This window comes from Dipodomys ordii, unplaced genomic scaffold (assembly GCF_000151885.1).
Source record: "Dipodomys ordii isolate 6190 unplaced genomic scaffold, Dord_2.0 Scaffold2, whole genome shotgun sequence".
NCBI classification, from domain to species: Eukaryota; Metazoa; Chordata; class Mammalia; order Rodentia; family Heteromyidae; genus Dipodomys; species Dipodomys ordii.
The window spans coordinates 6,938,229-6,962,204 of record NW_012267218.1 but is presented as its reverse complement, the minus strand read 5'-3'; the positions used below and the strand labels follow the sequence as shown (position 1 = coordinate 6,962,204).

Below are 23,976 nucleotides of genomic sequence, written 5' to 3'. Positions count from 1 at the left end.
CGCTGTGGCTCAAGTGGTAGAGCGCTAGCCTTGAGCTGAAGAGCTGAGGGACAGCGCCCAGGCCCAGAGTTCAGGCCCCATGACCGGACCCAAAAAAAAAAGTGAAATCTTTCATAGTATTTTGTTGTATCCTTTTTGGCAGTTCTTAGGTTTGAACTCTAAGGCTCATACTTTCTTACTGAATCATGCCTCCAGTCCTCTTACGCATTATTACTTTTGAGATAAGGGTATCACTTTCTGCCTACATTCTTCATTTAGACTGTGATCCTCTTGAAGGAGTTTCACATGTATGCCTAAGCTGGCCTTAAACTATGGTCCTTAAAACATCAGCCTCCCAAGTAGCTAGGATTATAAGCATAAACAACTTGTGCCCGGCTATTCACAACTTTTTTTTTTTTTTTTTTTTTTTGGTGCAAGGACTAAGGGCTTGAACTTGGGACATGGCACTGTCCATGAGCTCTTTTGCTCAGGGCTAGTGCTCTACTTCTTGAGCCACAGCCAACTTCTGGAATTTTGTGGTTAGTTGGGGATAAGAGTCACACAGACTTTCCTGCCAGGGCTGGCTTTAAACCCTAAGCCTCAGATCTCAGCCTCAGAGTGATTGCCTCACATGTATAAGGCCCTGGGTTTGATTCCTCAGCACCACATAAGCAGAAAAAAGCCATAAGTGGTGCTCTGGCTCAAATGGTAGAGAACTCGTCTTGAACTGAAGAGCTAAGGGACAGTGCCCAGACCCAGAGTTCAAGCCCCACAACCGACAAAAAAGAAAAAAAAAAGTTATTAAAATCCAATGCTATAACATTACTCTTACCATTTAGTGTCTACTTTCATTAAATGCAAATAAAATGTATATAAATACTCATTATATAAAGCTACTGCATCTCTAAATATTAAATATTGAGTAGTATGCAATACCACTGTGAAAAATTTCCTACTGCTCATTTGTCACCTGATATTCGGAACTCTAAGAGTAACACAAAAATTACTTTCACAAATCAATACACAATATGTAAAGCTTTGGGTTTGCAGAAAAATCAAAAACATACAAATATTGAAGACTAAACTTAATCAAAACACAATTATAAGTTATTGCTATGACTAAAACAATGGCAAATGTATCCCCTAAAGAGAAAGCTGTGCTGGTTTCCCAAGGATGATGTCATGACCTAGGAGTCCCTGTGGTGTTCACACACACATACATCTATCTGTACATTAACAATCCCTTTCTGTTACCTCATAAAGAGGCTGAAGTCCAAATATAGGACTTCATATCCTTTCAGGCAGTACAGAACAGGAAACAGTAGGACAATAATCAGTAATAGAACTATATTAATCATTACCTTCCTCTTTCAACTCTAGTCAAGTGTACTAACCTAAGGAAGGATTTTTGGGGCAATCCTCTGAAAATCTTTTCATGCACATTCATAAGTCTTTAGTGAATCCATATCCTATGTTCCCATAGCAAGTCTTGTGTCCCAAAGCAAGTCTTAGGGCACCCTAAAAGACACAAGACTTGCTAAGGGAACATAGGATGTCTTGTGTCTCTTAGGTATTTTTCACTACAGAGACTATAATCCATTCATCTCTGCATCTATCCAAAGAACTTACACAAAGCCTAACTTACACAAAGCAAACATCTACAGCTACGTGGATAAACAGATAAGTGTTAAACCCAAATACTCTTAATTTAAACCTCATTTTGTAGAGATTAGATAGCTCGTTCCCAAAGTATGAAAGTAACACCTGACATATCCCTTTTTAACTGTTAGAATGCAAGCTCCCTGAATTCCAACAGACTCATCCATATTGTTGACAAAGAAACTAGTATTTAGTGCTTGTTCACTAAGAAACCAGTGTCTTCAAAAACTAGGAGACACATGAAAGGGTTAATCCCTTTTCTTAAGTATTACACAACTATAAAGTCACTAAACCCAAAATACATATAAATGTCTTATATATTTGATTTTAAATAGTATCTTCTATAGTTCTGCCTTTCAAATTTCTTTTCCTCTTAAATTTAACTTTATGATTATTGCTAATAATGTTATGTAATGATTTGTTAGTTATTCTAACTAATGAAAGCGTGCCTAACTTTTTTGAAGCATTTTTTTAAATCTGAGGTTGTTGGAATGGAGGGAGAGTGAGTGGAGGAAGCAACCCTTCATAAAATCTGTCCTCACTAGAATTTTGTGACCCTAAGACACCCCGAGCTCCAACTGAGAATAAAGCACTGACTTCAAAAGCAGCAGATACCTTCTTTACAGGTAGAGTAATAAAGCTGTGAGTCACTGTAAAAACTAAACACTTGTAATTTTACTAAAGAAAATAAAATAAACACTGACCTTAGCTCCAGGAAGTACTTCATTCTGTTTCCATGTGAGACTCAACTCTAATCTGCCAACTAAACTTCCAATCTGTACTGGGTCAGAGTGTGCTATCTCTGGTAAATTTCTAGTTAGTTGTGGGTGTGGTTCATAAACAATTTTGGGGTTCCAGCTAGGTGACAGCTTGGGCTCAGTTTCCTACACCAATACAAAAAGAAAGTAAATGTTTTATAAGTCTTTAGTGTGAATAAATCAGAATGCAAAATACAAATGTCAAGAACAAAATAACTGCAAATGCAAAACTGTATTGTTCCTTATAGGAATAAGGGAAAAATAAACATAGTACCAAGTTAGCATAGTATCATAGAAATAAAAGCAAATCATGGAAAGGGATTTTTTTTTAAGTACAATTATCTACTCAAACTACAGCAATAAGAAAATCCAACAGTCAGTGTACAATCAAGAAAGCTAAGCTAGATATAGTGGCACACACCTGTATTCACAATTACTTGTAAGATTTGAAGCAGAAGGATTACAAGTTCAAAGTTAATCTGAGCTACACAGCATGTTCCACTCAAGGCTAGCCTGGGCTACAAAGTAAGACTCTGACTCCAAAAAAAAAGAAGAAGAAGAAGAAAACTTGACTTATATAATAACAAGGCAACTTATGGAATGCCTGACTTATAAAGAGGAATCAACAGAGTTCAATAATTATATAAAGATTTTTAAAGGAAATAGCACTGTGGCTCAAAGTGGTAAAGTATAAACCTTGAACAAAAAAGCTCAGGGACAGCACCCAAGCCTTGAGTTCAAGACCCAAGACCAACACACAAAAAAGATTTTTAAAGTCTGATTCATAAGATATATTTTCAGTAATATAAGATATTACTGAATATAAGATAAATTTGCAGTATATAAGGTAATTTCCCCTCCCCCCCCCAATCTTAGGGCTTGAACTTAGGGCCCAGTATCCCCAAGCTGTTTTGCTTCAGGCTAGCTCTCTACCACCTGAGCCATAGCTACATTTTTTTTGGGGGGTGAGGGGGAAGGAGTAGGATAGGTGGTTAATTGCAGATAAGATTCTCACAGACTTTCCTGTCTAGGCTAGGCTTTAAACCATGATCCTCTTATCTCAGCCTCTTCTTGGGTAGCAAAGATTACAGGCATAAGTCCTTAGCTCCTGGCTATGTAAGGTAAATTTTAACACTGCTTGATTTCTTCCTTTTATTGTCAAAGAATATTAAATATTAACACATCATTTTGGCCCAAGACATAGTACCCAAGGTTTCTCTATCAAAGTAATACATAAAAAAACATAGAATACATAGGACACTAGGTAGCTCAGCTCATACCTGCAATCCTAGCTACTCAGGAAGCTGAGATCTAAGGATCAAAGTTCAGAGACAAATCTAAGAGATTCTACCTCCAATTAACCAGCAGGTAGGTTATGTGGTAGAGTGCTAGCCATGAGCAAAAACATCAAGGCCTTGAGTTCAAGCTCCAGTACCAGTAAAAAAAAATATATATATATATATAATTATTATCATCATTCCCAACTAGATGAGAAACATAGTATATACCTAGCAAAATTTAATAACCCTTGTTTTTTCCCCTTTAGACAATCTCACTATATAGCTCAGGCTGACCTGGAATCCCTGATCCTCTTGCCTCAGCTTAAAGCCCTCATTTAATCTGTACCAAAATTTGTATCATGTTTTGGTCATATGTTTTCTTTTCTTACCACTGGTGCAGTTGAACACACTGGGGAAGATTTTGCTGATGCAGAAAACTCATCCCAAAAGAGAGAGACTCCAGAGAGCTGAAGTAACTTGTGAGCAAAAGCTGTCGGCTGATGTACATTAATTCCTGAGGTTTCATCGGCAGTTTCATCACAGTAGACAGTTCTGAAACAAAAAGAATTTGTACAAAACTCTATAAAAACATATTTGCAATGATTAAAAAAAAGGACCAAATTTAGTTCAAAGCATTTTTCAGATGTCACTACTCTCTTAGACTATGTCTATGATAATAATGTCTATAATGTAGGACAGCAGCAAGGACCACACTTCAATTCTGAGAAAAACAGTTTTATAAAGCTCATAAATTGGAGGGCAAATTAATAACTTCCTAAGTTAGCTTCAAGGAAAACAACTCCATTTCCTTTCAAACATCCATCCTTTCCCACTTTCTTCACTCCTCTCTCCTCTTCCCTCTCCATTCCTTTTTTTTTTTCCTGTTGAGACAGTATCAAATATAGCCTGGGCTGGCCTCAACTTCATGACCCTCCTTCTCATCTCCTAAGTGCTGTGATGTATATCATCACACACAGCCTCAAAACATCACTGGGCACCAGTGGCTCACGCCTGTAATCCTAGCTACTAAGGAGGCTGAGATCTGACAATCAGTTTAAAGCCAGCCCAGGCAGGAAAGTCCATGAGACTCTTATCTCCAATAAACCACCAGAAAACTGAAAGTGGGGGACTGAGGAGGCTCAGTGGTACAGTGCTTGCCTTGTATGCATGAAGCCCTGGGTTCGATTCCTCAGCACCACATGAGCAGAAAAAGCTGAAAGTGGGGCTGAGGCTCAAGTGGTAGAGCACTAGTCTACAGCTGTAGAGCTGAGGGACAGCGCCCAGGCCCAGAGTTCAGGCCCCATGACCGACAAAAAAAAAGAAAACTGAAAGTGGTGCTATGGCTCAAGTGGTAGAGTGCTTGCCCTGAGCTGAAGAGCTCACGGACAGCGCCCAGGCTCAGAGTTCAAGCCTCACAACTGACACCAAAAACAAAAAAAAACAACATCTCTTGGCAACAATGAGACACTATTTGTCACAAGTCTGATAATAAATACATTGCTTTAATTCCTGTGTGATTAATCCTCAGATACAATAGGTAAAGAATATGGTTTCTTTTTTTGGGTCCGGTCGTGGGGCCTGAACTCTGGGCCTGGGCACTGTCCCTCAACTCTTTAGCTCAAGGCTAGCACTCTACCACTTGAGCCACAGCGCCACTTCCGGCTTTTTTTAAAAATTTTTTCTGCTTATGTGGTGCTGAGGAATCGAACCCAGGGCCTCATGCATGCAAGGCAAGCGCTCTACCACTGACCCACCTTCCCAGCCCAAGAATATGGTTTCTAAAGGCATGAGATGTTAGATATTTAGATGTTAGATGTTAGGTTTTTTTTTTTTGGGGGGGGGTCCAGTTGTGGGGCTTGCACTCTGGGCCTGGGCACTGTCTCTCAGCTCTTCAGCTCAAGGCTAGCACTCTACCACTTGAGCCATAGTGCCACTTCCAGCTTTTTTCTTTTTGTTTATGTGATGCTGAGGAATCGAACCCAGGGCCTCAGGCATGCAAGGCAAGCGCTCTACCACTGAGCCATCTTCCCAGCCCTGTTAGATGTTTAATAAGGTAATTCACCTTCAAAATTTTAGTGTGTTTATCTGCAGTTATGTTAACAATAACTTTATTAATAGGTGTGTTTTGTGAAAGAAAGCCTAATATATCTTTTTCAACCTTGGTCAAGATCCCAAATATCTACATATACAATGAATTCAGTGTTTATGCCTAATCCTGTAGATTTCAGTTAGCAGTATATATCATCAACACAGGTACCAGTTACTACCTCAACTCTACATTCAAGTGTGTGACTGGAAACGAATCACTGTTTTCAAAGCTATTTAGAAGGTTCCAAGTGATGAGCATACATAGAAAGTGAGGCTGGACACTGGTAGCTCATGCCTGTAATCCTAGCTACTCAGGAAGCAGAGATTTGAGGATCATGGTTCAAACCCAGCCAAGGCAGAAAAGTCCATGAGACTCTTATCTACAATTAACCACCAGAAAACCGGAAGTGGCATTGTGGCTCAAGTGGTAGAACACTCACCTTGAGTTGAAGAGCACAGGGACAGCACCCAGGCCCAGAGTTCAAGCCCCATGACTGACAAGAAAGAAAGAAAGCTAAAAAAAAAAAGTGTTTCTATCTTTTTAAACACATCTCCACTGTACATATCGACCTTAGATTAATCCTCTCAGTATCCTTAAAAAAGAAACAGTGCCCTTACCCTTTTTCAATAAAGTAACATGTCAGGCAAAAGAAAAAAAAAATTCCCATTAATGAACCAACAAATATTACAATGCTTACATGAAAACTCTAAAAGCAGTACCTTAAATATTTTTATTTAGTATTAACTGAGATAACTGCTTGCTTTGAACTCAACAAAATGTATTAAATATAATTATACACAGCTAGTACTTTCAGTTTTTAGAAATAAACCTAAATCATAACTTGGAAAATGTTTTACCTGAAATTATACAACAATTTATCATCATTATATCTGGTCTCCAAAAGCATCCTGAAATCTAATATGAGAGTTGAAACAGACTCATTTAATTTCAGACAGAAAAATTCTTACCTTTCTATTCGAATTTCAAGTGCAGTTCCAGTTTTGGAATTTTCTGGCACATGTTCAATTCTCAAAACAGTGTCTATAAAAGTTACTTTTACTCTTCTTAGTACTAAAGTAAACAAAGAATCATCAATGAACAACCCATACATATACTAAATAAAAAATTGTTTTTGTTTTTTAGATGCTGGGGATCAAACTCAGGGGCCTCATGCTAGGCAGTACTCTACCAATTGAGCTACATCCCCAGCCCGAAATAGAATCCTCTAGTTAAAAAAATCAATATTAGCTCGAGAGGAATTGGATTTCTTTCCTTTAATATTACCAAATTCTGAGTTTTTAAAAAAATTTTGTTCCTTTCAGAACATTACTCAAGTTCATCTCAACAGACACTTGGGGAAAAATTACTAACACTGCTGAATTCTAATTCTGTTGTTCCACAGCAATAAATTCAACAGAGAAACTTGAGAATACATGAACATGCAATTAAATTGAATACAATATATAAAATAATATCAATTCCAAAGTTTTTAATTTTTATTTATTTGTCAGTCCTGGGGCTTGAATTGTGGGCCTGGGTGCTGTCCCTCAGCTCTTTGTCTCAAGGCTAGCTCTCGACCACTTGAGCCACATTACCATCTCCGGTTTTCTGATGACTTACTGGAGGTAACAGTCTCATGAACTTTCCTGCCCAGGCTGGCTTTGAACCACAATCAATCTCAGCCTCCTGAGTAGCTAGGATTATTACAGGAGTGAGCCACTGGTGCCAGGCTTTTTTTTTTTTTGGTGTCAGTTGTGGGGCTTAAACTCTGGATCTGGGTTGTCCCTCAGCTCTTCAGCTCAAGGCTAGCACTCTACCACTTGAGCTACAGCACCACATCTGGCTTGGTACTAAGAAATTGAACCCAGGGCTTCATGCCTGCTAGGCAAGCATTCTACAACTAAGCCACATTCCCAGCCCTCAATTCCAAAGTTTTAAAATGAGAACAATAAGTCTTTTTAATTAAAAAAAAACCTCCAACAGACTACCTTATACAAGGTTTATTAAATAACTGTACTAAATTGCTGAATAAAATCAGAAATTTTAAAACTGCCCAATAATGCCAAACCTGTTTCAATGGTTTCAGCAAACTTTTCAAGTCCTTCAAAAGGCTGGGATCCTTCTCCTTGTTCATCTGTTAGTTTCTGGCTAAGACATTCTTTTGCCAACTGCATACTGCTGGTCATGAAACTTGACCAGTACATAGGCTCAGAACCAGAGGCTACAGAAAGTAAACAGTAATCCAAAGTTATTTCTCAAGATGACAAAAATGCCATTTCTTAATAGTTCAAGTAAACTTTTAACTTTATGGTATTACCTAGGAAAACCATATTCTAGAAATTACTCTTCAGATCATACCATTTTTTGACTGAGGAAAAAAAAATCCACAGGAAAAAGTTCAACAACATGTACTCTTATTTTTCATGTTTTTATTTTTATCAAATGTTAATTCTGGTATCCTTTCAACAAGAACAGGTTTGGTTTTTGTTGCTGTTATTTTGTTTTTGTTTTTGCTTTGTCAGTCGTAGGGCTTGAGCTCTGGGCCTGAGTGCTGTTCCTGATCTCGTCAGCTCAAGGCTAGAACTCTACCACTTGAGCCAGAGCACCACTTATGGTTTTCTGGTGGTTAATTGGGGATCAGAGTCTCAAGGACTTTCCTGCCTGGGCTGCCTTCAAGCCACAATCCTCAGATCTCAGCCTCCTGAGTAGCTAGGATTATAGGTGTCAGCCACCGGTGCCAGACTTAAGAGTAAGTATTTTTACATGGGCATGGCATTAAATTTTATAGAACAGAAATCAACAAGCTTTTCTGTAAAAGATTATACATTAGATATTTGCAAGAAATATTTTCTAGGGGCTGGGAAGGTGGCCCAGTGGTAGAACGCTTGCCTTGCACGCATGAGGCCCTGGGTTCAATTCCTCAGCACCACATAAGCAAAAAGAAAAAAATCCGGAAGTGATGCTGTGGCTCAAGTGGTGGAGCACTAGCCTTGAACTGAAGAGCTGAGGGACAGTGCCCAGGCCCAGAGTTCAGGCCCCACGACCGGACCAAAAAATATATATATATATTTTTTTTCTATAGCCCAACTACCAATCTCCACAGAGATCATATCAAATAAACAACATTTTATTTACAGAAACAGATGCAAGGTCTGACTTCGCCTGCAGGCCCCAGTTTGCTAACTCTTCTGTAGAGGATAAAAAATAAATTAAGAATTCTGCCTTAAAAGCTGACCATCTAAGCCAGGCGCCAGTGGCTCATGCCTATAATCCTAGCTACTCAGGAGTCTGAGATCTGAGGATAGCGGTTCAAAGCCAGCCCAGGCAGGAAAGTCAGTGAGACTCTTATCATCAATTAACCACCAGAAAATTGGAAGTGGCGCTGTGACTCAAGTGGTAGAGCACTCGACTTGAGCGAAGAGCCCAGGGATAGCACCCAGGCCCAGAGTTCAAGACCCAGGACTGGAAAAAAAAAAAAAAAACCTGACCATCTAGGGCAGGGAATGTGACTCAGTAGTAGATCGCTTGCCTAGCATGCATGAGGCCCTGTGTTCGATTCCTCAGAACCACATACACAGAAAAAGCTGAAAGTCATGCGGTGGCTCAAATGGTAGAGTGCTAGTCTTGAGCAAAAAGCAGCTCAGGGACAGTGCCCAGGCCCTGAGTTCAAGCCCCAGGACTGGCAAAAAAAAAAAAAAAAGCTGATCATCTAGGAGAAGAAATAGAATACGACTAAGAATTAACAGGCGACTCGTTTGTATCATCAGAAAACATTATAAAAGCTAAGAGAAGAGGTTAATTCTTCCAGCTCAGGGGTGAACAGGAAATAAGGTAGAGGTAGCAGATGACCCAGGCTTGGAAATCATTTAAATGTAGACAAAATAGAAGAGCATTCTTGGAAGATGAAATACATCAACTATGAACAATCCTTTCCATATTTTCTGCTGAGAAAACTTCATCATACTTCCTTACATTATTCAAAACAAGCTGAGTGATTACTAGAATTATTGCCTTCCAAAAAAGAAAATTTTAAAGTCCTTTTAATGGTCTATTTTTCAAGGAAAAGTATTTGTTTAACTCTCCAAAGGAAAATGTTGTATCTATTCATCATGGTTAAAAGACAGAATTGTCAGGCTGGAGATGTGGCTTAGTGGTAGAGTGCTTGCCTATCATGCATAACACCCTGGGCTCGATTCGCCAGTACCACATAAACAGAAAAAGCTGGAAGTGGTGCTGTGGCTCAAGTAGTAGAGTACTAGACTTGAGCAAAAGCAGCTCAGGGACAGTGCCAGTGCCAAGACCCAGGACTGGCAAAAAAAAAGACAGACTTGCCCTCTAAATTAAATATCAGATTATTAAAGAAGACATTCATAACCAACTTTCAAAATGCAGGTCACTGTATTTCCAATTGTAATTTATGTCTTTTTTTCCCTCAGTACCAAGGTTATAACTCAGGGCCTTGAATTTGCTAGGCAAGCACTCTACCACTGGCTGAGCCACATCTCCAGCTCTCTATTAAGCATAATTTAACCTTCTAAGTTTCAAGAAACAGAAGTATAACTATGAATTTACACTTTTTGGGGTGGAGTGCTTATACTGGAGCTTGAACTCAGGGCCTAAGCACTGTACCTGAGCTTTTGTGCTCAAGGCTAGCACTCTACCACAGCCTCTCTCTTTTTTTCAGCTTTTTTTTCTTTTTCTTTTTCTTTTTGTGGTTAATTAGAGATAAGTCTCATGAATTTTCATGCCCAGGCTGGATTCATACCACAAATCTTCAGATCTCAACCTCCTGAGTAGCTCAGATTACAGGTGAGTCACTGACACCCAGTTAAAATTGTTATTTTCATTGTTGCAAACCTATATACTTTCTCTATTTACCAATTCTATTCTTTTTAATTTTCTGCATTTATAAGTAAATAACTACTGTAAAGAGTATTTCCTTCTTCCTGCACACCTTATATACTTATTTATCTCTAATCAGTTTGAACTTAACTTTTAAAATTTTAGTGTATGATAATCACTTATTATCCTTTTATTTAACACTGCCATTGTCCCAGACTTGGCCAACAGACCACTGCTGTATCCTTTCAACATTTCTCCATCAATCTTCAAGTACTCTTCCTTGTTTTAGGGCACAATACTTGGAATATTTCAAATACAAAGTCAAATTCTCTGTATACTAAAGTTCCTGAGACTAAATGAGGAAACTATTTTAAAGCTAAAATCACACAAATACTACATATAGCCAAGTACCAGTATTTTATCATCTGAAAATCTCACAAATACAATACAAAGTAATACATCAAGCACTAACATCTTTGAAATTAAGTTACTATCTCAATCGCTGAAAGATAAAAGTAGAATAATTAAAGCAGAAACATCTAACACACATACCTAGGCGAGGTCTAGGTCGAAAGACCATTTCTAACCCTTTTACTTCAAGTGCACAATTATCCTGTAGTAAGGAGCCCCATGGAACTGACAGAGAAATTGACTGAATGAATCCTTCCGTGACTTCTAAAGGTGCATCTGCTGACTCCAAAATTTCATTGAGACACTAAAGAGGAAAAAAAAAGTTCATTTTCAAATTACAGAAATCTGTTAACTTTTTCAAAGATATGACTGTATCCCCATGTGTCAAGTACATAGTAAACAAAGGCAAAAAAAAAAAAAAAACACAGCCAGGCGCTGGTGGCTCATACCTGTAATCCTAGCTACTCAGGAGGCTGAGATCTGAGGATCACATACTATATTGCTACCAGTAGAAGAGATAGGATTCAGGACTATTACTTCATATTGAATATACTTCTTTGCTGTTTGAATTTTATGCAATGAATATTTACTAGCTTCATCAAACGAATAAAAATATATCAAAGTGTTTTAAAGTATACAAAGGCAATGACTAAATCTTTGCAATATGACAATCAATCAACATTAGATAATCAACTAAGAAACAGAATTTAACAAAATTCTCTTTCACATCAGGCCCAAACTTTTTGTCCCAGTTTTTTTTTTGGGGGGGTGGGGAGGTCCACTTGTGGGCCTGAACTCTGGGCCTGGGCGCTGTCCCTTAGCTCTTCAGCTCAAGGCTAGCACTCTACCACTTGAGCCACAGCACCACTTCTGCCTTTTTTTTTTCTGCTTACGTGGTGCTGAGGAATCAAACCCAGGGCCTCACTCATGCAAGGCAAGCGCTCTACCACTGAGCCACCTTCCCAGCCCCTTTTTGTCCCAGTTTTATGGCTATTGTAAACTTATAAACAGACTGGTTTGTAAAGTTGTACTGTAACATTAAATAAGCATTTATTTACTTATTTATTTTTGCCTATTGTACACTTAAACTCCAAGCCTGAGTGCTGTCCCTGAGCTTTTTCACTCAAGGCTAGAGCTGTACCACTTTGAGTCACAGTTCTACTCATGGTTTTCTGGTAGTTAATTGGGGGCTTTTCTACCCAGACTGGCTTTAAACTAAGATCTTCAGATCTCAGCCTCCCGTAGCTAGGATTCCACACATGAACCACCATTTCCTGGCTGTAATATTTAAAGAACAGACACAGTCAGGCACCAGTGGTGCATACCAAGTACACAGGAAGCTAAGATTGGGAGGATCATGATTCCAGGCGAAGCCCAGGCAGAAAAATCCACAAGCCTCCACCATAGTGAAAACCAGCCAGACATGGTGTTGAGTGTCTGTCATCTCACTAACAATAGAAAACCTAAAATAGGCAGTTGTGGTATAGGCACATGTCCTAGAAGCAACAAATACTATCTCAAACCTATCTAGCACAATCCAGACACCAGTGGCTCACATCTATAATCCTAACTACTCAGGAGGCAAAGATCTGATAATTGTGGTTCAGGTTCAAAGCAAGTCTACATAAATCCTCCAGACTCTTATCTCCAATTAACCAGGAAAATATGTAGGTGCATGTGCATATGCACGCACACACATGCGCACGCACACGAAACTGAGGCATGATTCAAGCAGAAGACTGCCAGCCATGATGGGAAAAGCTGAGTGAAGAGTATAAGGTCTAAGTTTGGGAAATAAATAGCCAATCAGCACAAAAATGGATAGAAGCCTTATTAGCTAAGCAGTAAAGAGCCTGCCTAGTAAGCAGAAGCTCTGAATTCAGAATCTTAAGACAAAAAAAAAAAAAGAAAACATACAATATTTTGGTAAATGTTAACAAAGTAATTTTGAAGAGTCAACAGTTCAAGAATTTATATTTAGGCCCACAAAGCTATAATTTCCCTGAGTACAAGATGTCCAAATAGGTTATACTTATACATAGTCATAAATGCACTTGGCAAAATCCCCTGAATATTGTAGTGTTACAAAGTACTTGAAGTTTACTCTGTGAAATTCCAAGGTCTTCTATGATATATGAGTAGTAGGACAACATTCTCAACCTACTTGGCCAAACTCATCTCATTTTCTACTCAGGCAACATTTAAGTTATTATTCCATTGAAGTATATCCATGTGATTCAATAATTCTAGAACCAAAAGTGGAGCCACCCGAACTACTCAGCAAATACATGTCCTGTAGTAGATTCTTCAGTCCTTTCCTTTCATTTACAATTATCTCAATTTTCATGTATATAGACAGAAAAGGAAAAAGCAACATTCTAGTCTCCATTGTAGCATTTGCTACTCTATGATCCACTAACTGAATAAAGTTTTATTACATATTCATGTATAAAGTTTAAGTTGCAATCAAAACAAAATTTTAAGTGAAATTAAAAAGCTTTAGGAGAATAAATCACTAATGTCTATCTTCCTGGACACAGTAAGTTCCTATGAGAAAAGTGTCTAAGTTCCCTATTGCTACTCCAGCCCCTCACAGTGGCAGGTGCTAAGTGCTCAATGAATATATTGAATCCCGGCTGGACATGTGGCTTAGTGGTAGAGTGCTTGCCTAGCTGATCCTAGGTCTTGAACTCAGGGCCTGGGCACTGTCCCTGAGCTTTTTTTTTTTTTTTCTGGGGCTAGTGGAGATTAGAGTCTTATGGATTTTGCTGCTCCGTTTGGCTTCCAACCATGATCCTCAGATCTCATCCTCCTGAGTAGCTAGGATCACAGGCATGAGCCATCAGCCTGGCTATCCCTGAACTTTTTTGCTCAAGGTCAGTGTTCTACCACTTGAGTGTCAGATCTCAGCCTCCTGAGTGCTAGGATTTCAGGCATGAGCCAGTGCCTGGCTATCCCTGAGTTTTTTTGCTCAAGGTTAGTGCTCTACCACTTGAGCCACAACTCCCATCTCTGACTTTTTTGGTGCTTACCAAAAAAGTATTACAGACTTTCCTGCCTGGGCTGGCTTTGAACCTCTATCCTCAGATCTCAGCTTCCTTGGTCACTAAGGATTACAGCCGCTGACACACAGAAACAGGTAGTTTCTTTTTATACACAGTAGTTTTAAATATGCCAGCCATTCCTGTGATGACACATGGCTAGTAAAAAAAGAGCATACCTAATCTATCTTTTCAAATAAGAGTAACATTTTAATAATGAGTAAGAGAATAACTGTTTTATGAAAGATACTTATACTACAGGGAAAATATTTTTAAAACCTATACTTGAAAATGTTTCCATTGTTCCATGATTTTTTTGTTGTTGTTGAAAACACAGCCAATCATGTTGGTGTACACCTGCAATCTCAGAACTCAGGAGGCCGAGACCAGATGATTACCTGTTCCAGGCCAGCTGAGCCTCAAAAACAAAGTCTATTTTTTCATGTCATTATCTACACAGAATGCAAAGGTCTGAAAACATTAAACACAATCCCAACCAATGTAAAACTTCTCAAGAGAGTTCAAAAACTAAATTTTAAGTTTAATTTTTATAAATTAAGTATATAAAAACACATTCCTATCCAAGTAATTATCAAAAACTGAAATGTGGGAAAACAGAGATGTCAATTTCAATAAATTCATTTGCATAGTTGACAGGTAAAAACTGAAACATAAGCAGTAGTGTAATCTATGATACATTCCTTCTGTTAGGATCTATAAATCTTGGGAGGTATCTTTTTTTTCCATCCCGAAAAGTTATTAAAATTAATTGGATTTGCTAGAAAATAGAAACAAGAGGTTTTTCTTTGTTTAAAAAAAAAAAGTAATTGAATTTGGAACCAGAACTTCTACTATATATACCTAAGAATCACATCAACATTTATCTTAGTCATCAACACAACACACTAAAATAAGTAAATCAGAAACGGTAAACAGTGCTTACTGGGGGATTTGAAATCATTATTTTCTTTTTTTTTTTTTTTGGTCCGGTTGTGGGGCCTGAACTCTGGGCCTGAGTGCTGTCCCTCAGCTCTTCAGCTCAAGGCTAGCACTCTACCACTTGAGCCACAGCACCACTTCCGGCTTTTTTTTTCTTTTTGCTTATATGGTGCTGAGGAATCGAACCCAGGGCCTCAGGCATGCAAGGCAAGCGCTCTACCACTGAGCCAACTTCCCAGCCTAAAATCATTATTTTCATTGATACAACTCTTACCTTCAAGGAGAATAAAACAATACTTAAATTAAGCCTAATCATGAATTATTTTGCACTGGGAATATGGCTTAGTGGTAGAGTGCTTGCCTAGCATGCAAGAAGCCCTGGGTTTGATTCCTCCATACCACATAAACAGAAAAGGCTGGAAGTGGCACTGTGGCTCAAGTGGTAGAGCTCTGGCCTTGAGCACAGAGGCTCACACAGAGCCCAGGCCCTGAGTTCAAGCCTTAGGACTGTCAATTAATCAATCAATAATTTTGCCAACCATCTTGAACTCAAACTATAAAATTGGCATATAACCATTTCTGATTTTCTGGATTAAATAACACTACACAAACGAAAAGCCTAGAATGATGCCTGACATAAGTAGATGCTCAATAAACATTGCCTCCTTCTTTGCCTTAAACTATCTGATGTACTAAGATGATGGGCTTAGGAATTAGATAGATTTGAATCTCACTATAACATTTGCTATGTGACTGTAGGCAAATAATTTAACTCCATTTTTAAAATAGAAATAATGTTCACCTGTTAGGATTAATATGATGTCACAAAAAGTCACTAATCCTATAAAAGACATCTAATAAATGTCCAATCTTCCTCCTTCAAAATATTCTTATTCATAACTGTATCAAGAACATACAATCATGGATTGTTGAATTCAAATATATCCACCAGAATCTCTATCTTCTGGTAATAACCTAATTCAATAGCTTCAATGGAGAGTCTAGTTCATGGATGTGTATTGAATTTAGGTGAATAGCATGCCCACTATCACTTGGCTAATTGTGGCAGTCTAGACTATGCCAGAAAGACTTAATGGTTCTCAAACTAGTGCTCAAACTGGTGGCTTGTGCCTGCAATCTTTGCTACTCAGGAAGCTGAGCTCTAAGGATGAGGATTCAAGGACAGCCCAGGCAGAAAAAGATTATGAGGCTCTTATCTCTAAGCACCAAAAAGCCTCAAGTAGAACTGTGGCTCAAGTGGTAGTGTCAGCCTAGAGATTCAGAAAAACTCAGTAGCACCAAGTTCTTAAGTTCGAGCTCCAGTACTGGCACTTAGGAACATGTACACAAACACACAGGAGCACACGGGAACACACACACATACCCTTAATGCTTTTTTTTGGGGGGGGGAGGGTCGGTCATGGGACTTGAACTCTAGACCTGGGCACTGTCCCTGAGCTCTTGAGCTCAGGGCAAGCACTATACCACTTGAGCCACAGCACCACTTCCGGTTTTCTGGTGGTTAATTGGAGATAAGAGTCTCAAGGACTTTTCTGTCCGGGCTGGCTTTGAACTGCGATCCTAGATCTCAGCCTCCTGAGTAGCTAGGATTACAGGCCTGAGCCACCGATCCCAGGCCCCTAGGCTCTTAAACTACTTTGTTACTCTCTATTTTAAGTCATCTACTGATAAAACTATACCTTTACTCAACCCTGTAACACAAATTAATGAGTCATAAGGTTGTGTTACCATAATTTAAACTTTACGGTGAAGGGGAGCAGGACTGGATACTTGTCAAATCGCAGGCAGAACAGACTTTAAAAATATTAGGCATTGAACCCACAGGGGCAGCCATTCAAGCCATAGCCTCTGGATGACGAGTAGAAAGGCAGCCTTTAGCCCATCCCCACCCCCGCAAAAAAAAAAGTGTGAAAGTCGCAGTGTCAGAGCTTTTGCAACACCTGCTTTTACGATGTCACATGTAGGCAAAACTACACAGCACTACTACCTAGAACCACACAACCATGCCCAGGCTGGGAACACCAACTGGCCTGGAAACCTATCATCAAGCAAAGCAAAGCAGGCAAACAGGCAGAGGCACCCTTCATCTAACTTTTCTTCTGGAAGATGCGCCACGCTGGATCCAGGCAGATCAGGCAAACAGAGCGTGCACTAGGACAAACCAAAACAACTAACTGGAGATTGGGGCAATCCGACTGACATTCTCTCTTCATCTTCAGTCTTTGAAGAAATGCCATCCAGTGAAATCAGGTTTGCTTGTCACGCAACCTCCGCGGCCCCCTGCATCCCAGGGGGGCAGGACTGATCGCCCCCTCCCCTCATCCCATTACATCTGTTGCTAGCCACAGACTAAATAACACTCCTAACACACGTCCCTGAGCCCTGCCACACTTGGGTCCGAACCATTCCCCAGGAGGGACTGAACGTCAGCAATCTTGGATGGCGTTCGCTCGGATAGCCCTAAGGAATGAGCAATCCCGCCCCGGTGGCTGCGGGCAAGCTCTTACCCATTTGTCCAAGGGGACCTGGGACAGGGAGCCGGTGCCCTGATACAGGTCCAGGCTGAGCTGCTCCAAGCTCAGCTTCTCCTGCAGGAAGTGGCCCAGGTACCTCTGCAGGAGGTACCGACAGGCCCTCTTCTTGATAGACTCAGAAAACGGCCACGGCATCGTGAGGGCTGGCGGCGGGGCGGGCTGGGGCTGAGCACTGCGGGCGGCGGCGGCGGTGGCGGCGGCGGCGGCTCGAACTCGGGGCCGAGGGTCCGGCTCCCAGGCCGCGGCGGCGCCTCCAGGCCGCGGCGGCGCCTCCGGGCCGGGCCGGCGTCCCCAGGCCGCGGCGGGGGTCTAAGCCCGGGACGGCCCCTGCATCGCGGCTCGGCGCCGCGGCCCCTCAGAAGACGCTCGCGCTAGGCCTGGCGGGGACCCGGCGCTGAGGAGTGCCCGTCGCCTCGGACCCGGAGGCCTCCGGAGGGCCCAGAGAGAAGGAGCGGGAGAGCGCGTGGGGAGACGGCCGGGGATCCGAGGGGGACGCCGCCGCGCGACAAATTTGTTGTCATCCACAAGGCGCGCTCCCGACCCTTGGACGCTGCCGGCGCGTTCGCGAGGCGCAGACTCCGCGCTCAAGGCCGGCGCGAGCGGAAGTGACGCCACACTGGGGAGCCGAGGAGGCGGGGAAAAGGGTCCGGGCCGGACCACTTCCGACGGCGAGGAGGCGGGACGCGGGCGGGCGAGGAGGCGGCGCCGCGGGTCCGGCTCCAGTCGCCTCGGGAGGAGGACGAGGAATTGGACGCCCGGTGGGCGCGCGGGTGAGCGGCCGGGACTGTGGGTAGACGGGCGGGATGCCGACGCCGCGCTGCGGACGTGCGGTGAGGAACGACGGGCCGATTGGTCCGGGGTGAGAGGAGTCCGGAGGCGTGTCCGGCCTGGGCCGTTCCGGTCTCTCCGACCCCGGCCTGCCGGGAACTGATGCCGCGGGCGCCCCCCCCCCGCACCGCGAGGACCGGACCCCCCTGGGCATCCCGCCCCGCGCCGGGGTCCGGAGGCCGGCGCCCTTGGCCGGCAGGTTGCCGGCTCCCGCCCGGGCTGGCATTGTTTCCGAAGCTTCCTCTCCGCCACCGTTCCTCCGTGGTTTCTGTTTGCAGCGCGCCTCTCGTTGCTCCTGGGTGTGTTAGTTACACCGTCCGCTAGAAAACTTGGGGTTTCGGGGCATTGGCGGGCAAAACTGAGTCCTCAATGCATCCCGAGCCCGCGGGAACCTCAGTGAACTATCTTTGCTCGCCTAGGGATTGCACGACTCTGTCGTTGTCTTTTAGGAGGCAGAGGTGGAGCCGACTAAGTTAGGCAAACCCTGGAAGGCCTGGGTGCTGTTGTGGGTTCAGAGTCCTGATGCCTGACCCTGAGCCACCTTGAACCTGCCACTGCCCTCCGGGAGCTTGTTGCCTCCTCCGTCCAGTGGAGCGGATTAATAATACCTTGTGTCCGAGGGTTTCTAGGAAGATTACATGATGTGAGTTAGGGCACGGACCTAAGTAGTCTTGAAACATAAGGCTGTTTAATTAAGGATAGAACATTAAGATGACCCGTGTAAGCTAAGCCACCCGTAGCCCACGCCTCTAATCGTAGCTATTCTGGAGACTGAGATCTGAGGATAGCAGTTCGAAGCCCGCATAGACAGGAAAGTCCGCGAGACCAATTTAAGCACCCCAGAAAAAGCCAGGGTTGGAGCTTTGGCTCTAGTAGTAGAGCGCTATTTTTTTTTTTTTTTGCGGTGGGGGTGGGGGGGTCCGGTCGTGGGCCCTGAACTCTGGGCCTGGGCACTGTCCCTCAGCTCTTCAGCTCAAGGCTAGCACTCTACCACTTGAGCCACAGCGCCACCTCTGGCTTTTTTTTCTGCTTATGTGGTGCTGAGGAATCGAACCCAGGGCCTCATGCGTGCAAGGCAAGCACTCTACCACTGAGCCACCTTCCCAGCCCCCAGCGCTATAATAAAAATAAATAAAAAGCCGAGGGACAGCGCCCAGGCCCTGAGTTCAGTAAGCCTCAGTATCGGGTTTGTTTGGGGATGTATCTCAGGGGTAGTGTGCTTGTCTAGCATATAGGTCGGTGGCCCTGGCTCAAATGTAAGGCTAAAAATTTAAAAAGCAGAACCTTTAAAGAGTTTATGTTCTAAAGTAGAAAGCCATTCACTTATCTAGTAAAGGTTTACTAATTGCCTACTATATGTCAGGGACTATTGTAGATGCAGAGCAGTAAACAGACTAAGCCCCTGCCTTCTTGGAGCTTACATTTTGTTGAAGGGAGAAACTAAGTAGTCAAGCAGCATGCCATTGTTGTGAAAATTCCTAAAGGAAAAATAAAGCAATATAAGGGGAATTCAGATAGAAGACTCAGTAGTTACTTTTTTTTAACATATAGTGTGCTAAAAAGAAGACTTATTTAATAAGATGACACATTAACGAAGGCTTAGAGAAAGTAAAGCACATGCATGCCCAAAGAACTGGTTTCCAGGCAAGACTGGAAAGCCAGTGTAGACTGTCGTGGGAGTGTGTTTGTGAGTTCCAGAAACAATGGAAGGGAGAGAAGGAAAGAGTAGAAGCTGAGGTCAGAGAGCAGGTCATTCGGGAATTATAGGAGTTTGAGCTTTACTAGAGAATAAGCTAGCTTATGTTTTCTCAGAATCATATGCAACTACAGTGTTAAAAATAGCCTGGCTGGGCTGGGATGTAGCTCAGTGGCAAAGCGCTTGCCTAGCAAGTGTAGTGTCCTGGGTTCAATCCCCAGTACAAAAAGAAAAGGCAAAAAAAAAAAAAAATACAATTAAAATAGTCTGGTATAGGGTTCGGGAGACTAAAGGTGAATACAGCAAGACCCGTTAGAAGGATATTTTAGTAACCCACACTGCAGTGGAACGTGATTTAAACCAGAATGTGAAGATGGTTAGAGGAAGCTGGGGTCTACATATATTTTGAGGATAATAAGACAGATTGCTAAGTAATAATTATAATACTTGTCATAAAAGGAGTATAAACAAAGTGGTGTGAAAAGTCAAAGTTGGACTCTCATCTGGAAGTGAACTAGAGCTTGGGAGGTTTAAAACTGGCTTTTCAACAAATGGGTGAGACTTGAACTTATTTCAGTGACTGTTGTATCAAAACCTTTCCTTCGCTGTATAGTATTTTACTCAGGCTGTTCATAGGGAGCCTGCAATTTCAAATATCAGAAAGGAGAATAAAAATAGAAGATTTTTCGATATCAAGCACATTCCAGCAAAGTGTTATGTGTTGCCTTTTACACTTTATACGTCTTAGGAGGAATTCAGCATAAATGTTAAGACAGTGTTCCTAAAACACAGTGCTAATACCTAGCATTAACTGAGGAAGCTGAAAACTGTTACCAAACTAAATATTATCAGCTATTTAAGAGTTATATAGAAGGATTTGAAATGACAGGTTATAAGATGTATACCATAGACTCAATCAAAGAAATCCATGTTAACTTGAATTCATCAATAAAAATCATTGGAGTACAGGCTCCCTACCAGCCAGCAGTAGCAACCACAACCTTTACATTCTTTACATAATGTAAAGAATATAACTTGGAGTCAAATGCCTTAAGTTTGGGGGCTGCCCTCTTCTTTAAAAGACCTTAAGGTGTATTGTCTTTTATTTTTGTACAGTAATAGGCATCAGACTATAGGCATCATTGAACTATGTACCCAACCCCAGCAGAATTTTTTTTTTTTAAGACAGGGTCTTGCTATATAGCCCAGATTGACCTCAAAATCACACTTTTTTTGGGGGGGGGGAGGGAGATGGGCTGTGACACTTGAACAGCTGGGTGCTGTTCCTGAGCTGTTTTAATCAAGGATAGCACTCATCACTTTGAGCCACAGCACCACTCTAGTTTTTCTGGTGGATAATTGGAAATAAAGAGTCATGGACTTTCCTGCCCAGACTGGCTTTGAACCTTAATTCTCAGATCTCAGCCTACTGAATAGCTAGGATTATAGGTGTGAGCTACCAGTTCCAAATTCACAATCTTTCTGTCTGCACCTCCTGAGTGCTGGGATTACAAGGGTGTGCCACTACAGCTATTTCTTGAAAGTACCAGGCACTCAACACCATTCTCAGCACTTTCTATATGTTCACTCACCTAGTCCTGTCAGCATCACTTTAAGGTTCACTTTAGAAAAAAATGTCTTAACTGACAGAGTCTAAAACATTTTCCCTGAGTTGCAGGGTAATGGATGAAGCCAGAATTCTAACTCTAATCAATTTGACAGCTTACTTACCACACCATACTGGGTACTTGTACATGTTGAGAGGATTCTCCAGATGGTGGTATATGGCACAAATAAAAATGACTAATGTTCTGCATTCCAGCCCTCAGCTAGTTATTAAAATGTCAGCTGAAAAGTCAGAGTATTTGCCATCTCTACTACTCTGGAAATCTTTCTGCTCAAACCAGATATATTACCACAACTCTCCTTATTGTGTCCTGAAAGATAGAGCTTACCTCTGCATTTCTCCACCTCTTCAAATGCCATTATTTTGTGATAGAACAAGATAAAGTTGAGTTAGTTAAGAGGAGAATAAGAGATTAATAATTACTATCTTGATAACCTATTTCATGTATCCTCCAACACACACACACACACACACGGCTGAGAATATGGTTTAGTGGTACAATGCTTGCCTAGCATGCATGAAGCCCTGAGTTCGATTCCTCAGTACCACATACACAGAAAAAAAAAAGCAGTGGCGCTGTGGCTCAAGTTAAGCAAAAGCTCAGGGACAGTGCCCAAGCCCTGAGTTCACAGCCCCCATGACTGGGGGAAAAAATGCTAACACAGCCAAAAAGTTATGCCAACAGATGGAGAAAAAGCTGGATCCTGAATAATTTATGTATGATGTTTTAAGGAGTCATTTTTGGAAACATTATACGAGGTGATGCAATGTACCAGAATAACTGATGGCAATTGTATAGAATTCCAATTTTTGAAGGCTCTGGCAACAGAATATTAGCCTGTGGTAGAGAAGCATGTGAAGTTGAGAGGGAAGCAGTGAGGTTTTCTGATTTTTATCTCTTTATTGATTTGCTTTATGTTGGTTAGAATGCAGTTTAAATATAGTGCTAAGAGTCCTTATTTCCTAGAGGGTTGCATTGTAATAAGAAACAATAATTCCTGCATATTTTTAAGCATTCAGTGTTTGTCTTTTTCTTAGGATCTATTTACAGTATCTGGTTTTGAAGAAAAAGTTTATAGGATTATAGTGTTGCCACTTATTTATAGATCTTAAAACTTCTCACATTAGCTCAGTGTGTCTCTTTACCCTAAGCTTTCTCCTTAACAGAAAAACCCTAAAATTCTGTTATATCAGTTTGTGGTTTTTTGGTAACGTGTGTCCTTGCTGAAAGGGGAGGCAAAGTAAATGTGTAAATCGGCATAATGGAAAAATTGCTATTTTTGCAAGTGCTTCTGATTGAATATTTCTATTTTCAGATGAATATATTCTCAGCTATTGAAAAACATGCAAATGCTGAGTTGTAGAAAATTAAGGTTAAGCCAGGCGCTGGTGGCTCACGCCTGTAATCCTAGCTACTCAGGAGACTGAGATCTGAGGATCGCGATTCAAAGCCAGCCCGGGCAGGAGAGAGCTTGAGACTCCTATCTCCAATAAACCACCAGAAAACCAGAAGTGGCGCTGTAGCTCAAGGGGTAGAGCGCTCACCCTGAGATGAAGAGCTAAGGGACAATGCCCAGCCCCAGAGTTCAAGCCCCACGACCGACAAAAAAAAAAAAAAGAAAAGGTTAAATCACATTCTAACTTTGCCTAACTTCTGAGTTATAATCATAGCTTCTAATTATAATTAACTTTACTCATCTTTATTTTCAAATAGTTGTTGGACTTTCCTATTTTGTTTTTGAAATAGGATCTTACTAACTTTACCTAGCGGGCTTTGAATTCATGATTTTTCCTGCTGTGTCTCATGAGTAGTTAAATTACAAGCAAGCACCACCATACCTAGGCTTAGAATGATTTTTGTTTTGTGGTAGTAGGATTTGAACTCAGTTCCTAGCACTTACTAAGCAAGCACTCTTACCACCGAGCCACACCTTCAGGCCTAAATATTTATTTGTAATGTAATATTTATTTGCAAATTCAAATCTTTAATTTTATTTGAATTGGATGTTCCTGGTTACTTCATCCTAATAGCCTAACTTCTATAAGAAACATGTTTTTCTTATGCAAGTTACATGCTCTACTTTCTACACCGTGTACTTTCCAATACACCATAGATTTCCATTAACTTTTTATTGCAAACAATACATTTCCATCTTACCTTAAAAATATTAGAATGTGGGGCTGGGAAGATGGCTCAGTGGTAGAGCGCTTGCCTTGCATGCCTGAGGCCCTGGGTTCGATTCCTCAGCACCACATAAGAAAAAAGAAAAAA

At 41.4% G+C, this 23,976-nt stretch overlaps 2 protein-coding genes across 2 annotated transcripts in view; one reads left to right on the top strand and one right to left on the bottom strand.

Moving 5' to 3' along the window:
• The window catches only part of Atg2b (autophagy related 2B), a 72,181-nt gene extending 54,493 nt beyond the window's left edge, over positions 1-17,688 (bottom strand). The window contains exons 1-6 of the mRNA XM_013016522.1: positions 17,527-17,688; positions 11,160-11,322; positions 7,834-7,986; positions 6,734-6,836; positions 4,066-4,228; positions 2,343-2,522 (exon numbers count right to left, since the gene is read on the bottom strand). Of these exons, the coding sequence (XP_012871976.1) occupies positions 2,343-2,522; positions 4,066-4,228; positions 6,734-6,836; positions 7,834-7,986; positions 11,160-11,322; positions 17,527-17,688 (924 nt within the window). The remainder of the gene's footprint in view (positions 1-2,342; positions 2,523-4,065; positions 4,229-6,733; positions 6,837-7,833; positions 7,987-11,159; positions 11,323-17,526) is intronic.
• Positions 17,689-18,226: 538 nt separating this feature from the next.
• Positions 18,227-23,976, top strand: part of Gskip (GSK3B interacting protein) — a 19,921-nt gene continuing 14,171 nt past the window's right edge. The window contains exon 1 of the mRNA XM_013017891.1: positions 18,227-18,323. The gene's annotated coding sequence lies outside the window, so the exon portion shown is untranslated. The remainder of the gene's footprint in view (positions 18,324-23,976) is intronic.